Raw genomic sequence first — 18,101 nt, forward strand, 5'->3', positions numbered from 1 at the left:
GACAGCTGAATTAATGCATATCTGTATGACAGTTCCCTGGGTTATTGCTTAAATTCAGACTTTTTTTTGTATGACAAGTTTCCTGAAATTGCATGTTCAAATTCAGTCATGGAAAAAAATATTAGACCATCGTTTTCTTCAATTTATTGTCTATTTTAATGCCTGGTACAACTAAAGGTACCAAGCATATACTGATAACAACAAAATAGCTCATAAGAGTTTAATTTAAGATCTGATATCTAGACATTTTCCATGGTTTTCTTAATAATAACCAAAATAGTTTTGAGGAAAACCATGGAAAATGTCTAGATATCAGCTCTTAAATCAAACTCTTATGAGCTATTTTTGTTGTTATTTTATTTGTCCAAAAAATTGTACCTTTAGTTGTACCAGGCATTAGAATGAACGAGAAACTGATGAAAAGGGGTGGTCTAATAATGTTTTCCATGACTTTAGACAAGGAATTAAAGTTTAAAGTATGTAAGTGATACTGAAGTGGAGATTTCTGCATCCGAGTTTGAGGAGAAACTAATTTAGAGAAAACAGCCTTTAAAGATACAGTATTAGAAAATATTGCATACATTTTGAAAAGAGGCAAACAATTTAACTAATGCATATCAGTATGACATTTCCCCAGGTTATTACTTAAATTCAAACAAATATTTTTCTTGTATGACAAGTTTCATAAAATTGCATGTTTATATATGAAAATGAGGAGTTATTTAATGCTCCGTTTTGGTGACTTTAGAGACAAAAATCGACAAAGTGGAGTAAAATAAACGCCTTAATATGTATTTTTGATGTTTTCTAATCTGAAAGAAGACATGTAATAGATGCAAAATCTCAAAGTTGACCAGTGCATGAAAAAACTATATTTTGGCTTGTAGTGTACCCAAAAAAACAAGATTCTATTTAACTCAAGAACTAATATTTTCTCAGAGTAATATCAAGCTTGTACTTGTTTTTATGAAATTAACTGATCACATTTCCATATTAATGAGTAACCACTAAAAGAACCATGCAGTATATATATGTATAAATAATGAATATTTATGTAATATTTGAGTTTAAATGATGCAGGAAATGACATTTCTTAGCTGTTTCCAGCAAATATTTAAAAAAAGACATGTAATAGAAGCAAAATAGCCCAAAATCTCAATTAATTTGTGTCAGCAGTGTCTCCTCTTAAAGGCTGTAATGGTTTGTTGAAACAGCAGGGGGCGTGTGATATCCACTTTTCTCTGACCTCGTGCACAAGGTTACTTTTGGATGCATATTGCATAACAACATACATACTGCATAAGCATACAGTACAAAGATAGAACCCCTTTATGGCTTTCGGAGTGACTATTTATAGGTCATTTTAAATCATTTATTGCCATTTAAAATTCAGATCAAATCCCAAAACATGCACATTATTCATCAGTCCTATATGTGTGTTATTTGATGGGATTTCTTGCAGCCATGCAGCAGAGAGATGGAGGTCTCACTGCTCACACAGACAGACAGTCGACACAGATCATCATTGTTCTCAGACAGTCAGAAATATGACCTCGTTAATTCAATAACAGCAGCTTAATCGGCTGTTTGTGCAACATTTAGAGATAAATAAAGATGAAAAAAATGGACTGTATTCCCACAGGATGTAATGGCTTCACTCTTAACCTAGATTTAAAATATGTTTTATGCGACATCCTGCTGCATTTCATGTAACTAATGTTTACAAATCTGCAGGGCGCTTTGAAAGTGGAGTTGATATATAACACATATGAATACAGCACAGAGGGGGATTTCTTTCTTTTTTTTTTTTTTTTTACAATAAATAGAACAGGATGGACTCTTGGTAGAGCCAACGCTGAAATCTTACTCCACACACAGTGGAAGTGCTGCTGCCTTCATGTACTGTGGGACATATTGGTTGCTGGTTGAGTGAACCTCAGATAAACTCCCAGGATGCAATAAAAATGCAATAAATGGAGGAAATAAATATATAAATAAATAAATAAATGAGAAAATAGTATACGTTTATTTCCAAAGCTACTTTATACACATATTACATTATTTTACCAGGTAGAGCATACTATATTAGTATATTATTGTTATTTTGCACTGTCCAAATATTATGGTTATACTATAATATAACTACTATTTATTATTATTATTATTATTATTATTATTATTATTATTATTATTATTATTATATTAATATATATTTTTAGCTTTTGTGCCAATAAAGCCTTTTTTTTTTTAAACATGCATTTTTTGTTTTAAAACATCCAACACTTAAAACATTAAGAACATATGGCAGTAATAAAAAATAATATCTAAAATATTAATAATACTGACAGGACCAAAAATAAATGAATAAGTAAATAAATGTAGGTAGCAAAAAATAAACAACACAATTAAATAAATACAATTTGAGCCAACAAAGCCTTTTAAGTTGATTGTTTGGGGGAAAAATATACTCAACAAAGTTCAATAAAATAAAATAAAAAGTGCTCATTCAATCAGCCTGTTTCAGAATCATGCATTTTAAATGACTTGATTATAATGTTTAAGCATTAATGTGCCACTTTAATGTTGCAGCCAGTAAACATGGAGCTTATTTCAAATACTTTGTTTCATAGTTTAATTTATAATAATATCACAATGCATTAGTTTATTTATATTTTGCAGGAATACAATGAATCTGCAAAGTAACTAAAGCTGTCAAAATAAATCTAGAGGATCAAAAAATGCAACATTTGCCTCCAAAATGTAGGTTTGAGATCTTTATTTATAAAGAATAAAACAATTACATATAGAAGCAGTTGTTGACAATTGAAATCTTGAGTCTCAGGCTCCCTCCAAAAGTAGTAATAAATTATATCTAGAAAGAAAAGAAAGAAGATCACATGAGTAAAGACAACACAACAATCTAAACTAAACAATTGCAAATTTAAACAAGGAATACAGTAGAATATAAAAAAACCCTAAAATAAAGTTATATGAATTAGGCTGTAATTGTGATTAATAAAATAAAGGTAGCAATACCACAGTGTAGAAATACGCTGTTACAAGTCCTGCATTCAAACTATAACTTATGTAAAAGCACACAGTATTTGCATTAAAGATACTTGAAGTAACAAATGTAAAATTACTCATAATGTGGAATGCCCCATTTCAGAGAAATGTGTATGATATAACTGGATTAATGGATGCAGTCCTTTAATGCTCCATTAAAGGACTATTATAAATTAAATATTTAGTTGAATTACAGACATTATTATCATGTATGGGGCAAAAGCAGAGTATTATGAGAAAATGTACAAAAGCTGTTTTTAGGACAAGGACCATTGTTTTTTGATAATATTTTGGATTAATTAATTAATTATGTGAATATTTTATTAGGAATGACCCCTTGAGATAAAAAAGTAAATAATAAAATTAAAATAAAATAATAAAATACAAAGTAAAAGACAATAAAATTAATAAAATTAACACAAAAAAGAAAGGGAGATGCTACCAGAGGATCTTACATTCATATATTATGTTATATTAATAATAATACAATATAAAGTATTATCTTATAGTAAAACAATATAATAATAATAATAATAATAATAATAATAATAATAATAATAATAATATTGTAATCGTACAAGAAATAATATTAGAGATAATGTATATACACATACATAATAGACAATATGATATTAATAATAGTATAATAGCTTTTACTATATTAGTAAAAATTCAACTGATAATAATAATAATAATAATAATAATAATAATAATAATAACATATTGGTAATCGTACAAGAAATTATATTAGAGAAAATATATACATACACATACATATAATAGACAACATGATATTAATAATAATATAATAATAGCTCATACTATATTAGTAAAAAATTAACTGATAATAATATAACAATATATACATAACAGATAATAATATATAATATATAACAGATCATATCATACAAGTAATAGTAGTAGGTTGGTTGCATAGACTGTATAAATAATGTTGGTTGTAGTGATGATAGAGAGGAATGTCCTGGAATGTGCTAAAGACATGCTGGGAGCTCAGCTGTCGGAGCTCGGAGCTGGGTCCGTGAACGCAGCAGAGTTCCAGAGTACTAGTAGAGCGGTGAGTGACAGTCCTGCTCCACGGTAGCTGCTCCGCTCCTCTCCGCTCTACAGCAACGAGACCGGAGCCGAGCCGAGCAGGGCAGGGGTGGGGGGACAGGCTGACAGACAGACAGACAGACAGACAGACTGACAGACAGACAGGCTGCAGCAGGATGGGCTCCGTGCTGTGTGATGTGCACTAAATGGGATTAAAACGCTCAGACAGCGCTTGGAAACACTCGCAGCAGTAGTAGTAGTAGTAGTGGAGAGTGAGCTCCGCGCCGAGCTGCGCCGCATGTGCTCAGCCCGTGTGGGAAAACTTGACAGAAAAAACAACCGAAAGAAGAGGAAAACTAACGCTCCCTGCAGCCGTCAACTAACCCGGGTCCGGTGTCAGAGCAGCGGGACTGTGTGTGGCAGCTACCCCTGCCTCCCCTCTCACATGCCTGCGTTGATGTGGGAGAGAGAGAGGGGAGCGGAACCGGGGGATGTTTGAATTACTGCTCGAAACTTGCACGAATACTACAAGCTACTAAAAGAGTTTGTTTTGCGTGACATAAAGGAGATATCTGGTGTCATGGAGAGCCAAGCGGTAGACCTCCAGAGCTGCGAGGACGTGCGTAAGAGCGGCTACCTCCGCAAGCAGAAGTCCATGCACCGGCGGTACTTCGTGCTGCGCGCCGCCTCGGAGCGCGGCCCGGCCCGCCTGGAGTACTACGAGAGCGAGAAGAAATTCCGCGGCAAGGCCCCCGTCCCGAAGAAAGCGGTGGCGCTGGAGACGTGCTTCAACATCAACAAGCGGGCCGACTCCAAGAACAAGCACATGATCGTGCTGTACACCCGGGCCGAGAGTTTCGCCATCGCCGCGGAGAACGAGGCGGACCAGGATGAGTGGTACCAGGCCATGGTGGACCTGCAGTGCAAAAGTAAGTCATCATGCACGCACGATCGCTCGCTCGCATGCATGCACATACACTCCAAACTGTGTGAGGCATGAGAGGAGAAACGTGGCAGGGACTGCAGAGCTTGAACGCTGCAGATCGGGACATGTTTTGTGTGCAGGGATTGTTTAAAACCATTACAGCTTGCCAAGCCAAGTTTACATAGCTCGTGTCTGTGGAGGGTGCACTCCCATTGCTTGTGCATTTTTCACATTTTAAGGAGGGTGGTGTTCACTTTTACACTTTTTTAAACAGGTCGTGGTTGTTTACAAATGGCCTCTGAGGTGTTTGTGTGTGTGTGTGTGTGTGTGTGTGTGTGTAAACATGCGCCTTTAAGCTGCACTGTGGAGCTTATCCTCCTCCACCAGTCCTTATCATGCTGGTGTCAGGCTTGATATTTACTCCCAGTCGTCCTCCAGACTTTTTGGGTTTTTCTCTCTGTGGGCCTCAGCTGTGTGCAAGCTTTGTCCCTCTTTCCCAACTCAAACACACCCTGCCCACTTGTTTACTTTGCCTGCTCTGCTTTTCTGCTGACACTGCGATATTACATCAGGCATTGATCCCACAAAAGGACAAAAAAAAAATGTCCCAGAAGATGTGAGAAAGAAGCACCTGTACCGGCTCAGCTCACTCATCAAACAATTCTGTTTCTTGTCCCGTCAACTGTATCCAGTCCTGCAAATGGCCTCACATTCCCTCTTTAAAATCACCCATGTAGATATTTCTCAACTCGTGTCTATCAGCAGTCTGTTTCAACACAGCTGTCGGAGCAAAAGTGGCGAGCAGGGCAACTTCAAATCACCTGTTGGGCCCTGCTGGGAGAGACCAGATAGACACAAGGGACACATGACGCAACCTAGGCAAAGATAGGAGTTCAAGGTGTGCATGACCTCCTGCCTCTGTTACATAAGGCGCCTTTCGGTTTATTTAGGAGTGCCAAAACGTTGCATTAGTCCTGGAGATTTGGAACTGGTGCCATTATTGTCCCTCCCCTGTTTCTTTTAAATATCATTTCAAGTGTTCACTGCATTCAGAATATTTTCACTGCTTTACTTTGCCCTAAAAATCCTGTTTAAGTTCATGCAGGGGTGACTGAAGCCAGCTCTCTTCAAAGCCACCAGACTCCATTAACAAAAACAGTATTTTTATCATGCACAACACAGAAGTTGCTGCTCTATCGCTGCCTCAGTCGGTTAGTTTGTTCGTGTTGTTGTGTGACTTTGGGTGTTTTAACGGGTTAGTTTGGATTCATCAGTCACACAATATTAAGAACGAACAAACTAATTGAGGCAGTGGTTGACCAACGTCTGTTAGGGGAAAAATGTCAAATGTTTTTGTCAATGAAGTCTGGTGGCTTTGAAGAGAGCTTTAATAAAGGCTTCGGTTCCCCGTCAAAAAGGGCCCACAGACGACAAGATAAAGTGAAAATATGCTAAATACAGATTTTTACTGTGGAGTAAGTACCTCATACAACCCCACTTCTAACACAACTGTGTTTGTGTGTGTGCGGCCCACTCTTCCCAAGTATTTGACGAGTTTCCGCGAGACGGTAGAGTGAATAGACAGATGTTGGAGCCTAGGGAGTTGTGGGAAACTTTACGGCCTTTTTTTCCCTCCCAAATAACGCCTCTAAAGCACAAATAATCTAATCTACAGTTACTCAGCGTTTTGTGTGTAAAGGTCAGGTGTGCAGCTCAGCAGGTGAGTGCGTCCGGGCCTTCCAAGGAAACCAGACAAGTGGCCGTCTCGAGCATCGTAATGCCGTCGCTGCCGTGAGTTGTCTTTGAAATTACAGGTCCGGTGTGCTTCGCTGACGGCCACTCGTCTCCCTCTTTTGTTGCTTCAAGTGTTGGGTTTCTCGTGTAAATCAGCCTCGCTGACAGTGACAAAGCGCTGCGGCTGAGCTGCTGTGTAAACCAGCACATTGGCAGGCATTTTCTTGTGGTATGTGTGCTGCAGTTCGCGCACAGTTTCTGCTCATACAAAAGAAATGAGGCCACATACACACACACACACACACACACACACACACACACACACACACACACACATACACACACATATCACCCAGGCATGAGTTTTGTAACAGGGGGAGTTGTAGGGTCATTGCTGCCTAAACCTGCATGTGCGAAAATAGCTTAAATGCACACACACACACACACACACACACACATGCGCTGAACACTGTCAGGATTCCTGCCTGTAATAACCCTCCTCTGGTATGTGCAGCTCATACACAGTTTCAAGTCTTTGGTGTCTGTATGTTGATTGAAACTCTGCACCCGCCCCATGCTGTCCCCCCTCCAGCCCTGTCCACACACACACTGTCCCTCCACTACAGTGAAGTATGTGTCCCCCACTCGGGGAGACGGAAGAATTCACAGGCTGCAGACGGAGAACAGGGCGAAGCTGACGGGGCGCCGAGCCAAGAGATGCTGCACTGTCTGTCTCGCATACTTTCAGAGCACCACTCCCTCCATGTGATACCTGTGTAGCTGCTCGTATTAAGCCCCCCTCAGTTGCTACATGAAGGGAAGCTCTCAGCTGCACGTCTCAGCTGGAGCTGGAATCAAAGTTGTGGGTTTGAAGTTTGGAATGATTGGCTTCGAGCGTGCACAGCGAGAGGTTGCAGGATAGTGAGTGTGCACACGGTGGAAGCACAATAAATACCGCTCACATCCGTGGTGCCGTATAGTGCTCCGGTCCTGGGAAACTCACCTAAACCGCCCAATATCACACAGCCTTTCCCCTCGAGCCGGCGGTAATTACACAAACACGAGCCAGCTGCCGTGCAGGGCGATATTAGGATCCCAGTTATTTATTCAGCTGAGTCCAGTAAGACCCTTTCGGGCAGCGAGTACAGTATCAGGCTTGAGGGCAGCTATTTGCTCAACTATTAGGAGTCAGTCGAGTGTGTAAAGGCTTAACCTCGACGAAACGGGGCGGAGGCGCGGCCCACGGTCGCCGTCTGCCAGGAAAACTGTCCCGCAGCTCCAGCACAACCTCAGGAGTTGTTGTTGACCTCAATAAAACAATATGGCGGAGACAAACTTTGGAGCCAGTTGCACTGAGCGAGAGAGGAACACCCACACATGTACACATATGCAGAAAAGCGGCAGGTAAAGCAGTTTATGACATTTTTATATTGATTTGATGATTTATGTTGTCGTATCGCTCAGCTCTACTACAATCGTTTTGATAGTCAGTTCATTGTTGAGGTTATTCAACAGAAATATTTGCTGCTTTTTTCCCTGTCTTATATGAGAATTTAACATATTTGGCTTTTGTGCTGCTGATTCAGAAGACGTCACATTTTGCTCTGGGGAATAATGATCGGCCTTGAGTAGGGGTGTCGAGATTTAAATCAGAGATTTATCTGAATTAGCCATAAAGTTCAAATGATCAAAATCCAAAGCAGCATCAATGATCAATGAAATCTAAATTGTTAATACTTACTCTATATTTCTACTTGTTTAAATTGTTAATACTTTTAAATATTTTTTACTTGTCTAATTGTTAATACTTTTCTTTTATTTCTAGTTTATACTACTTTTTTGGTATACTACATTGGTACAAACTAGGGCTGGACGATATATCAATATAAAAATATATCTAGATATAAAAATATATCTATACATTTTTAAATGTGATATTGAATTAGACCATATCGCATATATCGATAAATCGACAGCATTTATGTTTACTTAAACTGTTTCAATAAAACTACTTTTGACATGTCATATTCGGCTTTGATTTAAAAATAAATAAAATAAAAATATCGGGATATATATCGTATATCGATATTCAGCCTAAATATATGGGGATATGACTTTTGGTCCATATCGCCCAGCCCTAGTGCAAATAGAGATCTCCTGGAAAGTCCCGTGTTTTTGCCCAATACATCTACACTGACCACCACTGCCTACATGGACTTACATAAAATAAGAAAATAAATGTATTTGTGCTACCAAAATCAATCATAACTCAGGAGAAAACCTTGAAATGTATTTCAAAATGCAGCTAAGTTGCGTTGGAATGTAACTTTTGGGAGACCAGGTCCATGTTCCGAGTTTACCAAATAAGCCATATTTTGGTTAATGTGACTCATTTATTAGTTGATTCGTTCCATAAAGCAAATTCAAAACATAATTTGAAAAGTGAAACTGGCAACTTGCAGTGGAAAAACTAGTTGAATTTGCTAAATTGAACCAAATCAACTGAAAATGAGTCAGACGGACTGAAATAAGAGCTTATTTGGCGAACTTTCTCCATGGAACAGGTTGTTCAAATGAACCCCAACAAGATTTGTTTTCAAGAGACCATTCACTCAAAAGCTACTTTTATTCTGACAAAAATATCTGAACGCAAGATCCACTTACTGGCTTATTTTTTCCATTTCCATTTGAGCTGCATTAAGTGAAAATCAATAAGCGATTATTGGAGGACCAATCATCAGCTTAAACTGTAATGAAACTAATCTTTTAGCTGCAGCTCTGACAAACGGCAGCGTCCATCTATTCCCGTGGAGGTCTGTTGACATCGCAGCAGTACAGTAAATCCCTGTGGAATTTACTTTTCCGCATCCAAAGCTCCAAAAAATGACATTTGAAACACTGAGAAACAACATCTGCTTCCAAATGTAATGATATGGTTGTTCATGCTGATCCACAAACCTCAATGTGAGCAGTTTCTCCTCCACTGTAAATCTGTTCCCAGTTAGCTCTGTGGATTATCACGATGTTGCTTTTGACACTTTTAAGCACCACAAAACAAATGGAGTTGATGGCGGCGTGTCAGACTGACTGACAGCCAATATTTAAAGCTCACTTGATCACACTTAACTCTCACATCTGAACACGTATGAGGTGAAAGAGGGTTTCTGAGTGAGACAGACTCTCTGTCTTTGCCTCTGGAGGGTTTTTTTATGTGCTGTTTGGCTGCTCCGACCAACGAGATCTGGATCTCACCAGCGGCTCGCCGATTAAACGTTAAGCCGCGCTTAAGCACTGCTCATCTCCCTAATTAGGCAGTAATTATTGTCTCGAGGGTCAGCCGCTGGTGGCCCAGCAGAGGCTGTGTGCTAACAAAGTCACAAAGGAGAGATTCACAGGGGAGGTTGTTACATCTAGAGTTTAGAAGATGACCACTGCCCCTTTTTTTAGTCTTTTCTCACTCATTAAGTCCTCCAATCCTGGCTCGAGAGCGGTGAGCTGCCACAGGTTATTTCCTCTGCATAAATAGTTTGCACACGTTAACACCCTGTAATTTCATTTAACACGACAAGCTGGCCAGCCGGGCTCTGGCTTGTTTGTGATGCAGCATCACAGTGAAGCGTCTGAAACAGCCTTGAGCACTTAAAACCAAATGATCTGCTGATATTTTACAAATTAAGAGTCGATAGTCGAACAGTGTGGCATAGCTTTCAGTGCTTAAAAAAGTTTGCATTAAAAGACATTTAATAAAGTTGTGACCTTTTTTAAAATCGAAAGTTTATTTGAGTCTTCAATGTGGAGAATTCTGACCCCCTTGGCTTCTATTCACTTAGACATTTTGCAGACAATTAACCAAAATGATCAAGCATATGAAACAATAATGCAAATAAGTTTGTTGTAGCTTAGCTCCGATTCAAATGCAAAGCTGTCTTCTAAATAAATTATGTTGTCATATAAAAAAATCTGCATTCTTGATCATGTTTCAAAAGAAAAAAAAATTTTTTCACCTAGATTACATTCTTAACACAGTTTGGTTAAATTTAGCCAACAAAACTACATGTTTAGGTTTAGGAAAAGATCATGGTTTGGGGTAAATAAGTAGGGTTAGGGTTAATGGGTTGTTACATAAAGTATGTATGTTTCTTCCATAATTTACATTATAAATGTGAGTTAGACATGAGTAGTTAAAACATTGGTACAAACAGCGATCTCCTGGGTGAAAGTCCTGTCTTTTTGCCCAATTCATCTACACTGACCACCACCTACATGGACTTACATAAATAAAGAAAAGAAATGTATTTGTGCTACCAAACACAATTATAGTTTAGGAGAAAACCCTGAAATGTAATTCAAAACGCGGCTATGTTGCATTGGAATGTGACTTTTTGGAGACAAGGTCCATGTTCCAAGTTAACCAAATAAGCCACATTTTGGTTAATGTGACTCATTTTCAGTTGATTTGTTCCATTAAGCAAATTCAAAACATATTTTAAAAAGTGAAACTGGCAACTTATAGTGGAAAACTAGTTGATTTTTTTGAATTACATGCTTAACACAGCTTGGTTAAGTTTAGCCAACAAAACTACATGTTTAGGTTTAGAAAAAAGACCATGGTTTGGGGTAAATAAGTAGGGTTAGAGTTAGTGGTTTGTTACATAAAATATGTCTTTGATTCTACCATAATTTACATTATAAATGTGAGTTAGAACCTTTGGCAGCTCACCGCTCTCAAGCCAGGATTGGAGGGCTAAATTAATCAGAAAAGACTAAAAAAAGGGGCACTGGTCATCTTCTAAACCCTAGATGTATTAATCTCCTCTGTGAGTCTCTCCTCTCTTCTCTCTCTCTCACTCTCCGTGTCTTGTTTTGTGCATCGAGGTCGGCTTGGCGCTGAGGCAGAACCCGCCAATTAAGCGCTCGGGTTTGATCGGCAGGAAAACAGGGCCGGGGGGCTAGCAGGATCCATTTAGTCAATGAGTGGCCATATGTCGAGCAGGATAGAGCCGCTGGGCTTTAAATGCATAGTAACCTTTTATAGCGAGACGTATTGATTACTGCTGGTTGATACCCGGCCATTACCACTGTCACAGCCGAGGTCAGGAAGTGCATGAGCTGGGATTTATCAGCCTTACGGTGAATGCATTAGGAAGAGACTTGAGTGAAAACCTTGCTCATTAGCTTGTGTGCTGCTCCTCCAGGGAGATACGAGATACTGCGTTGATGGGATGTACACCAGCGCCTCCACATACCATGAAACTGCCTCTTCCAATCTTTGCTGTAAAGATTTAGACTCATCTTTAGCTGTTTTTGTATTTGCAAATGTGAAAAAAAAAACCATAAAGAGACCTTTCTTCTTTTTGGAAAAAAGTCCAGGGGTTGTTGAGTTAAATGAGGTGAAAGAGGTTTAAAACATTTGTTTTCTACATCTTGGCACAAAGGAATATAAACAGGGTGTCAAAGAGTTGGACACACTCTTCGCCCCTGCAAATGTTTCCATACAGTGCTTATAGATAATATATTTAACTAGGGTTGCATGATTTGGGAAAGATGTAATTATGATTACTTTGGCTGACATTGCAACTGTGATACGAGTCCCGAAAGTGAAAAAGATCATCTTTGACTCATTGTTTTGAATTTAATTGAAAAATATATATTACATATATATATATTTGTTCGTCTGGGACATCTCCAAATTATATTTTCACACATTTTTCCTTTATGAAAATATAGAGCCTCATGAGATTTGGGTATTGCATTCATGCATATTGGAATTTTGATAAAATTCAAAATTTGTATCCTTCTATATGTAACTAAAATGAGCTGGAATGAAAATAATTATTTTCTATGTGGACTGTGCACTGACTTTGCCCCGATATGACTCTGCAAAGGTACTCCGAAAACAGTTTTCTTAAACTGTATGAAAGAATATTTTGCATTGTTAAACATTACACGCAAAATGTATTATATTGTCAACCAATTCTGTCAAGGAAAATGAGAAAATCTATAAAATGAATGGGGAAAAACCATTTCTAAATCACCCCATGCATTACTTGCACTGCATTAAATCTTGAAAAAAGTCTTCATATTGGACAGGATATACACTGATGCCAATAGCTTTAATTCTTTTGTCACATTTTTATTATTAAGCTGATTTATAACTAATAAGGGGACGAAAAATGCTTTTAGTCCAGTCATAAGTATGTGTACATGCTTGTTTATAGATGCTACAATTCTAAACAAATTTTATGTTTAAACCATAATTTAATTTTCTGCATTTTATATGCTTCCATATAAATACTTTCTGTAAAAGCAGAAACTTGGAGAGACCACTCGCCCAGAAGACCAGAACAAATTCCTGAATGATTTAATTCCAAATTTAATTTATCCGCTTTGGAAAATGTGTGCAATACGAACCTTTATGAAATAAAAAAAATCTTATTAGAAAAAATAACCGTTTTGGAAGTCAAGGCCCCTAAAAATGATGCTTTATCCCAATAAAGCACATTATTGTTCACATGTAGAGTCACTCCGGGGACTCTGCCTGTTCCGACCCGATATTACTGAGACGTTGTGTTTACTAACTCTGAGCCAGGCTCACCAGCAAAGTCCAAAGATGGCTGCCAGTTTGGTGAAAGCTGGTTTCAGATAAGTTTTTTTGCATGTCTTGTCAAGGGACGGCAAACCTTGGCTGCGTCACCAATAATTTCATGCACTTATGTGTGTGTGTGTGCTCCTCTGGCTAACACAAACCACATGTGAAGTGAACCTCAGGCAGATGCCGGTGTCGGGGAGGCATTGTGTCCCTGAGTGTGGGCCCAGATAGGGGGGCTTACAGCTGGTAGAGATGGATGAAGAGATAGGAAGTGGAGGAGTTGAAAAAGAGGAAAACGGGCACACATGGGAGCAAGAGATTACAGAAACTGTTTTCGCTGCCGGGTGGCTTCGCTGTCTTTTCTCTCTCTTAGATGCATGTGAGGACAAAAAGCACACAGCTGTCTCCTATCTGGTAACCTGGTATGGCAGAGGGGGCGGTGTGGGGGGGCACAGTGGCTGAATTAAACGGGATTTGAGCCCTCAGAAGTTTGTGTGCAGCGTTTTGCGGTGTTATGGCGCAGCACAGCATGCTAGGGCAATGAGGTCAGAAACTTGAAACAGAACCGAGTGAGAGCCAGCCGGTTCACTGCCAGAGTAGTTTTCCCTGATTTACAGGCTGCATTAGCTAACTAAGAAGGAGGATTTTATGCTGAATCTTGCCATAAATTTCAAAACACTTTTTATTTCCAGCACATCTGAATAGAAATGTGTCAAATAAAGATTGTTGCTGGATTCGCTACTTTTTGGTTTTGTTTTAGTGGCAAACATCAGCCCTTTGGATTTTAACGGGAGACACGACATCACCAGGAAACCTTCCCACGCTGATTATTTGTACAAGGCCGATTCTTCTTTTTTATGACATGTTTTCTGAAATATGTTCAGCAGAAATCTACATACACAAGAAGACAAAATGAAGTAAAATAAACACCTAAATATGCATTTTGCATGTTTTCTTTCCACTACTCTGTATAAAACAATGTTGTTGCTTGCAGTGTCTCGCCCTAAAACTTAATCTTAAATCAACTGGAATCCCACCCAGCGGTGCAGCACTTTAATAACAATACCCTCCATCCTGTTCTTGGTGTGAGCGAGCTGATGCAATCCACAGGCCCCTTGGACCCCTATGGAAGACCTACTTCCTTAGGATTTGTGTGACAACCATAACAATAATCAGCCTGTCACTCAGGGAGGAGCTGTCGATATCCCAGCAGGCATCTGGCAGCCCCCGGGGGTAAATATCTCAGCCCCTAAACAAACCCCCAGCCCCTTATAGAATGATAGAAAGCAAGGGAGACACGGAGCCGCCTCGACGGCAATAAAGTCATTTTTAAAATCCCAGTTTGAGAAAATTAGGTTAGATCGTGGCCTCTTTATGTTCAGTTGATGTTCTCCGGGGAGCTCAGCTCGAGCATAGCAAATACATGGCATGAATAGGCGGCAGTGTTGGCCACGTAGGTCGCTCCGTCTCGAGCCGCACGTAACACTGAAAGTTTGATGTGTGGTCGCGGCGAAAGTGAAGTAAACAACTGGTGCGTGAATAAGCCAGTGTGAGTTGTTTTCAAGTTGCTAAAAAGGGAAACGCTATCCTGAATCTCTGAAATGAGTACCATTACCTTGCATGAACTATTTGACTCGATATACACCCTCCGTCAAGGTTGCATCAAGGTTGGCTAAATGTTTTTTTCCGCACGCATCTCCCTTATTCAGCCAGCAAGCTCAACACACAAGCTTTATTAGCTCCAGGTGTGTTTTGCTTTCATGTGCATCCGCCTTTAGTCTTTAGATGCGTCTCCTGCTAGGGGCCGTTGCTTTGCATAGGGGTGATGCGTGTTAGCCGACCGGCTGATAACCCCTTCATGCAGAGTGGGAGAAAATATACAGCTGCCGTGCAGGCCCCTCAGAGGAAACTCAGGGGCAATCTATAATTCATACAGCTCCATGTAGGATCAACTCCGCCTTATGTAACCATGAAGAAAGGTCTGTGATGTTCGATAGGGGTGTATCAGTCTGCAGCCCTGTTGGAGTCCCGAGAAGCCTCTTAAAGGTTTGCAGTGCTTTTCGAGAGTCTTCGATAAGTGCCTGAGTGTCCCTGAGATCAAGGGTGTTTGTGTGTGGAAGTGCTGTTGAGGGCACAGCTGAGGTTTAAGGCTGCACTGTACTCAAAACAAACAACGCACTTGTGCTCTCTGAAAGTCACGTTAAATGGGCTCTTGAAAAGGAAAAGATACTCTTTGAGGAATATGCTGCGCTCTTGAGAAGCAACTGGAAGAGTTTTGGGATAAATACAGCCTGTGATTAGATTTGTTTTAACCCAAGCAATCCTAAAATAACCGTTCCTCCTTAAAGATTCTTTTAAAAGGGCCATGCTTTCCCTCTCATATCTCTTTGCAATCTCCTGCAGTCCCTCATTCCCTCAGTCCCCACTGAAAAAATCCCCAAACCATCCCTTCCTGTTGTAAATCTAAATCGAGGAGGCAAACAGGACTCCTCGCACACAGAGAAAAAACAGTGCATGAAACAGCCATGCATGGCCTTGAGTGAGTCATCTAATGTAGGGGGAGTGCCTTCACACACACACACACACACACACACACACACATAGCCACGAAGCCACAGCCTCCACGGCTTTCAACAAAACATCTATTCTAAGTCGCTTTCAAGTTGCAAGCGATCCTCCAATTTTGGGGAAGCGAAGTGGAAGAAGACACGTCAGACTTCCCCCCCTGCGCCTCTTTTGCAATCGCAAGTAAAAATGTTTTGGAAAGAGGATCTTTGGGGGAAATGTTTGTCATAACGGAAGCTCAGCTAATATGGCGCTATCCACCGTGCACGCCGAGGCTTCTTGTCTACATATGGTTGTCATTGTAGGATTTGCAGCAGAGGCATGGGAAAACAGAGAACAAACACATGCAGACATACAGTACAATCATATATTTGTAATTTTGTGGTCTGGGTGCACTGTGATTATCCTGATTGGACCAAAATCATTGCTTAAAGTAGAATACCACACAAACTTTAGCGAAAATAGGATCTGTCACAAAAAAATCATCATTGCGCCAGATGTGATGGCCTAATAAGACAGGTGCTCATAATTATACAAAGAACATCCTGTTCCTGCAATGGGGAACAGGTGAGCCTCCTCATGGAGGTTAGTTTCTGCAGTCCTGTCATGCAGTTGATTGATTCTGTCCTGTAGGTTTTTTAGTTATCATGCTCAGACATACCCAACCTGGCACTTTGACAGAGACATCTCTGGTAGATGGGAAGAAAGGGTCCATGTTTAAGGAACATTTTAGGGTGGCTCCTTGAAAGAAGAATAAGAATCCGCCCTAAAACATGAGTCACCTATAATTTCTAAACTTTCTCGTCAACAGATGTGAGGTCCCTTGTGGCTGCAAGTTAAAGAGCTTAGAGGTAAATCTGTGATATATTCAGGGGTGGTGTCAATAGCTGCTGACAATGGGCTGCACACCATGATAGAATTAAGGTAATTTTCTGGGTTCCTGCTTCAAATGTGTGAACAATAAGGTGACTTAAAACACCAAACAGACAGCTAAACGTTGTAGTGAGTAAGTACCAGGCCTTTGTATGGCCCCTACCAACCCTGGATCAAATCTCACCAAGAGCTTTCTCTTTTCCCCCGCCTCAGTAATTCCCTACTGTCTGAATACAAACACACAAAGGGTGAATGGACTGCCTGTACTGCCGCTAAAAGACACTAGATTTTATTAGTTTACAAAGCCAGTTTATTGTCAGCAGAGCCGCTCCAGAAAACAGCTCTTTAAGAGCTTATTGAGTGCTTTGCTATTAGGTTTCTGGTCGTCTGTTGGCATTGTTTGCTTTGGTTTTGGAGGCGATTCACTTGTTAAGCGTTTTCCAAGTTGGTTCACTTGCGTTTTTCCACAACGGTTGCTTTTCTTTCATCACTCTTGTGCGGGGCTTCAGTTGTCAACGGTTTCATTTTTCCACACTGGTATGTGTGTTGTGTGTGTGTGTGTGTCAGAATGTACATGTATGGTTGAAAAATGAGACCCCAGGTATGGCGCCTGCAGGTACAGTGTCTCACAAGCTCCTGCATGCTCTGTTTGAACTCAGATCTGGTTTTAAAATCAGTGAAAAGCTCAATATCAGCAGAACTTGCATAATAAAGGTACTTTGCCCTCCACTTATAGGTAAATAGTGGTGGTTTCACCTGGTGTTCCCTTTGTTCACAGATGCATGAAGGTCATGTCAGTGCTTTGTTCAGCAGTTGTGCTTGCTAGAGTTCTTCACAAATGTTCCTCTGACACTTTAATTACTTCTCTGTTTTGTCTAATCCAGTCATATCCTCCTCTTTTTCACTCCAACAACCTTTTTAATCTGCTTCTATCTCTGTTCTGTCCCTGCAGGTAAAAACCCTACTGACAGCGGGGAAGGAGGAGACTACGGAGTGCCCAATCCTGGGCCTGCATTCAAAGAGGTTTGGCAGGTCAAGGTGTGGCCCAAAGGCCTCGGTCAAGCCAAGAACTTGGTGGGCATCTACCGTCTTTGCTTGACTGACAAGACGGTCAACTTTGTAAAGCTCAACTCTGATGCTGCTGCTGTGGTACTACAGCTGATGAACGTCAGACGGTGCGGCCATTCAGAAAACTTTTTCTTCGTCGAGGTGGGGCGTTCTGCCGTGACAGGCCCGGGCGAGTTCTGGATGCAGGTGAGCCTGTAATCTGCAGCCCCCTTTACGTTGAGAATTGCA

General features: G+C 40.2%; 1 protein-coding gene across 1 annotated transcript in view; it reads left to right on the forward strand.

The window, feature by feature from the left end:
* Nucleotides 1–4,188: 4,188 nt before the first annotated feature.
* Nucleotides 4,189–18,101, forward strand: part of si:ch73-335l21.1 (insulin receptor substrate 1-B) — a 55,773-nt gene continuing 41,860 nt past the window's right edge. Inside the window, exons 1-2 of the mRNA XM_059354610.1 lie at nt 4,189–5,048; nt 17,758–18,059. Of these exons, the coding sequence (XP_059210593.1) occupies nt 4,700–5,048; nt 17,758–18,059 (651 nt within the window). The 5' untranslated portion in view covers nt 4,189–4,699. The remainder of the gene's footprint in view (nt 5,049–17,757; nt 18,060–18,101) is intronic.

Source organism: Centropristis striata, chromosome 17 (genome assembly GCF_030273125.1).
Source record: "Centropristis striata isolate RG_2023a ecotype Rhode Island chromosome 17, C.striata_1.0, whole genome shotgun sequence".
Taxonomy (NCBI): Eukaryota; Metazoa; Chordata; class Actinopteri; order Perciformes; family Serranidae; genus Centropristis; species Centropristis striata.